The sequence below is a fragment of the Montipora capricornis genome, chromosome 9 (genome assembly GCF_036669925.1).
Source record: "Montipora capricornis isolate CH-2021 chromosome 9, ASM3666992v2, whole genome shotgun sequence".
Lineage (NCBI taxonomy): Eukaryota > Metazoa > Cnidaria > Anthozoa > Scleractinia > Acroporidae > Montipora > Montipora capricornis.
In genome coordinates, this window is record NC_090891.1 from 39,985,426 (window position 1) to 39,990,425 (window position 5,000).

General features: G+C 37.9%; 1 protein-coding gene across 1 annotated transcript in view; it reads left to right on the forward strand.

Annotated features, from left to right (window-relative positions):
* The window catches only part of LOC138015010 (probable protein phosphatase 2C T23F11.1), a 17,374-nt gene that overhangs the window by 6,847 nt on the left and 5,527 nt on the right, over nt 1-5,000 (forward strand). Inside the window, exons 6-11 of the mRNA XM_068861905.1 lie at nt 299-372; nt 506-590; nt 1,168-1,224; nt 1,352-1,435; nt 1,802-1,867; nt 4,617-4,696. Of these exons, the coding sequence (XP_068718006.1) occupies nt 299-372; nt 506-590; nt 1,168-1,224; nt 1,352-1,435; nt 1,802-1,867; nt 4,617-4,696 (446 nt within the window). The remainder of the gene's footprint in view (nt 1-298; nt 373-505; nt 591-1,167; nt 1,225-1,351; nt 1,436-1,801; nt 1,868-4,616; nt 4,697-5,000) is intronic.

Here is a 5,000-nt window from a genome sequence, read left to right on the forward strand (position 1 = left end):
CTGATCAGTGTAGCTATAGCTTTAAACATCCGTGAAACCGAGCACTGACAGAGGGAGGGGGTTAAAGGTGCACCGTTGATACCAGTTTCGTAACTGAAGGAACTACTGACGTTAAATAAATTGACTTTACTTTACTTGACTTTACTTTACTTTACTTCACATACATGTAAGATTTGAAAAGTCCTGGCTCAATCCCTTGGAAGTCTTATTGTCATACAGTGCTTGAGCTTTCTAGAATTACATTTTTCAATATGGTAGTTTCAGCCACCTTTATTAAGCTTTGCACCTTTTATTGCAGATGAAGTAATGAAAGATGAAATGGCGGGAACAACAGCAATAATAGTAATTCTAAAAAATCAGAAAATATATTGTGTAAGTCAGAATTCAACTGCAGTTTGCCATTAATTAAATTGAATGACTGTTCCCCTAACCATTTTTTTTACTGAATGCCTCTTTTCTCAAATTAACATCGTAAAGATTATTTCCTGTTACTGTTATTTATCAGGGCAATGTTGGTGATTCCAGAGCCATAGCGTCAAAAAAAGGAGTTGTGGAACAACTTTCATATGATCACAAACCCAGCAATGATGGCAAGTCATTTTGATGTACATGTAATTAGTTAGAATTAATACCAGGATGTGCTTTCTTAGGGCCAGTTCGCACTATACTACAAATTAATTGTCCCAAACTTCCAATTTCCAAAAAAAGAAACCAAAAATTGGCCTGTTTCCGAATGCAAGACACTGGCTCCTCTGAAGGTTGGTAAAGTTTGACAAAAAATTGTAAGGTTCTGGCATTTTGGTTGCAATTGTCCAAGCTTCGCAGTTGACCTTTTTTTGCAAAGCAAATAAAAAATCTGCTAGTATGACTGAAGCCTTATTCTGCCCAGGCCCCAGTCTAACCTTTGTTTTCTTTTACTTGAAGCAACTTTATTTTCTTCATTTCTCTAATTTGAAACCTCATTGCAATGATCAGTGAAGTATTAGATTTTTGGGTGGCCAAAGCACTATTGATCTCATTAATTTAAACATAATTTTAAATGTTAAATTTCCTTTCTTTAAAGCAAAAGAGCTTATGCAATGCACTTTAAACAAAGTTTTTTCATTTTCTTTTAAGTAAGACCCTTGTTTTAGGTTTCATAGCTTTGTTTTTCTTTTTTTTTTAAAGATGAAACAAAAAGAATAATTGCTGCTGGTGGATGGGTGGAATTCAACAGAGTAAATGGTTTGTAGAAATTATTTTATTCTTTGCTGTTTCAATTCCAAATTTTGGAATCAAAACATTGCCTTGTTTGAAAACTTGTGATTTTCATGCAAATTTCTCATGTTTTTTTTTTCATTTTCACTTGCAGGTAATTTAGCATTATCGAGAGCTCTTGGCGATTTTTGCTTCAAAAAGAATGACAAAAAATCTGCGGAGGAACAGATTGTTACAGGTAGATCAAATTGTATACTGTACGTTATCATACATGTACATGCAGGTCATCAAGCCCATGAACCTGTCTCTGGTCGATGGTTTTCTCTGAAACTCTTTAGTTAAACAAGCTCCCCCGCAAAGTCTTATAATGTCTCAGCAAAGTTCTACACAATGCCTCTGTTTAAGTCTTATATATTCACAAACTAAACAAGAAAAATATAGAAGACATGAAAGGTAAGAGAAATCATTTACTCAAAGGGAGGGGGGCCAGCTGTTTGCTTCCAGTTTAATAATATTACACAACATCATTGTTTTCCCAAGGGCAGATCTGGAGTTATGTACTCATAGTGGCAACATTGTTAATTCCTTTTTGTTTGTTGTGTAGCCCTCCCTGATGTCATACAAAAAGATATCACACCAGATCACGAGTTCATAGTATTAGCTTGCGATGGTGAGTAACCACTGTTCATTTTTAACCTGTGAATATGTGTTGGAAGCACAAATAACTAGTGGTGGTTGGTGCAGGCTGATGTCATTTTATCAATTTATGGTGTGTTAATTTCTCTGAAATGGATTGGGAACGAGTTGTGGGTGGAAGGGGGTAACTCATGCTTAAAGGGAGACTCCGACGAAAAAACACGATTTTTTAAAAAGTCTCAAATCCTCGAGGAAACGCCGCCAAAATGTTGCATACGCTTTTCAAATAATGAATTTAACTTACTTTCACCAACATTTCAATGTTATTACGTCAAAATACTTGTTTTTCATAGCATCCGCCATTATTGCTATGTCGCCTGCATACTTATTCGAGAAAGCCTGGAGCGAGGACTCATGACGTCACTTACTCAACATATTGCTCGCTGCTACTTGAGTAAACAATGGAAAACATGTCAGAAAGCGAAGCTTCGTCTCTTATCGATCATGATTTATCGACTTCGGAATTATCGTTTGACTTCGAAAAAATATTCTGAGTCACTTACTTGTGATTATGAAGATTTGGACTCATGACTACTGAGGAAAAAGCGGCCGCATATCGACGAGAAAGAGCTCAAGAGAAAGAACAAGAGGAACGCTTCGAGATCGTTCGAATCAACTGATACTAGATGGTATGTTGGAGTCGTGATTTTGTCTGTTTACTATATTTCCCTTCATTTGTAAAAATTCAAATTTCTCGTTATTTTTTCTAGGTGCAAATGTACGTGTTGTTCTTCGGACACAGTAACAAAGGCCAGTGAAAGGGTAAGAAAAGCTTCTGCTGTTACTAGCGAAATTGATCGGTGAGTGGAGTAGCTGGAACTGAAGAAGTTGCAGATGACAGAGAACTACAGTACCACTGATCTGCCTGGGCTTCAATCTTGTTGTTTAGATGAGTGGGTTTTAAAAATAGTCGCCATAGGATTAAGAAACCGAAAGAACGAGCGATACACATCAATGTATGAGCAAGGCCAAACTGCGAAGTATCGGTATTAGAGCGCTGTATAATAAGCTCAATTTGGATTGCACTTTTCAATTTTCCTTGTCGGGAAATATTTTTATGTTTCTTACAACGTAGCAATTAAGAACGACAATGGCAATAATTTTCCTTGCTCCTGAATAGATTTCTACGATCAGTTTCATACCGACAGTTTATTCGTCTTGTTTGGGACTTTATGGGGTATATCATACGTTGATGTGTGTATCGCTCGTTCTTTCGGTTTCTTAATCCTATGGCGGCTATTCCTCAAACCCACTCGTCTAGACAACAAGATTGAAATCCACGCTGATCGGTGGTAGTACTTTGTCATCTGTAACTGCTTCCAGCTTCCCCAGGCACCGATCAATTTCGCTACAGCAGAAGCATTCCTCTGCCTTTGTTACCGCGTCCGAAGAGCAACACGTACATTTGCACCTAGAAAAAATAACGAGAAATTTGAATTTTTACAAATGAAGGGAACAATAGTAAACAGACAAAATCACGACCCCAACATATCATCTAGTATCAGTTGATTCGAACGATCTCGAAGCATTCCTCTTGTTCTTTCTCTTGAGCTCTTTCTCGTCGATATGCGGCCGCTTTTTCCTCAGTAGTCACGAGTCCAAATCTTCATAATCACAAGTAAGTGACTCAGAATATTTTTTCGAAGTCAAACGATAATTCCGAAGTCGATAAATCATGATCGATAAGAGACGAAGCTTCGCTTTCTGACATGTTTTCCATTGTTTACTCAAGTAGCAGCGAGCAATATGTTGAGTAAGTGACGTCATAAGGCCTCGCTCCAGGCTTTCTCGAATAAGTATGCAGGCGACATAGCAATAATGGCGGATGCTATGAAAAACAAGTATTTCGACGTAATAACATTGAAATGTTGGTGAAAGTAAGTTAAATTCATTATGTGAAGAGCGTATGCAACATTTTGGCGGCGTTTCCTCGAGGATTTGAGACTTTTTAAAAAATCGTGTTTTTTCGTCGGAGTCCCCCTTTAAGCTTCAACCAGAGCATTTTAAGTCAAAAGCCCATGGAATTTTTCTGATGCCATAAGTGGGTTGAGTTTGTGTTAGTTCTCTATTCTGTTCCGAGGGTTTTTCTCCGGGTCCTCCAGTGCGTTCTAGAGCGCAAACCATGTCTGTAAGTGTGCATGTTGTATTGAGATGACTAGTTTGGTTCCATTTCCCAGCTTTTGCAATAAGTGGCAGTAAGCATTGTGTGATGATCCTCCAGAGAGGCTAACCCAGAAAACACAAGTGCAGCTTTGTATTATATATTGGGGTAAATAATTCCTAATCCTCTTCTTTGTAAAAGAATCAACGAACTTATTCCACTTAATGTTGTCGCCAAGTATACATGTATGAACCGACGTGGCGCATTTGTGGGAGGCAAGTACCTCACTACTGTGTCACATCTGCTGACAAAGCGGGCCACTGGTTTATAAAGTCGTCTGCTAAGGGAAAGATCATGGAAGCTAAGATGGGTGAAAATGACTGACTTGAATGGGTGAAGTGTACATGGAAATTAACTATTACATGTAAGCATACTAATCTAGTGCCAGACCTCAAACAGGTGCACGTGTGTTTACAAAGAATAATAAAAGTGTTGTGGAATATGTAGTTTAGTGCTAGTGTCATGTGGTGCAAGATAGTATTTGGATAGTTGTAAAAGTGAGAACCTTGTAAGGGCATCCTTTGAATTTTGTTGAGTTGCTCTGTTTCTCAACGGTTCTCAGGTATCTGGGATGTCCTATCAAATCAAGAAGTCTTAGAATTTGTACGGACAAGGATAGCTTCACGAATGGAACCTGAACAGGTGTGTGAATATCCCCAAGTTTTATCTATAAGACAAAAGAAGAGATATTGTCACATTTCTTTGAAACAGTAAGTAAACAAGTTAACATGGCAGGAGGTAGATCAAAGTGGCGTGACATCACTACCCGTAAGTGATGTTTGAAATGGATATCAAGTGAAGCTTATTATTTTAGCTATTGTGCAGTGAAGCCTGGAAAATTCAGGACGTCAACACAGTTCAATGTATGATTCATTTCATATATCATTTAATTCATTGATTCATTCATCATGAGAACATTGGAACCCACAAATCACCAGCTCCCGAT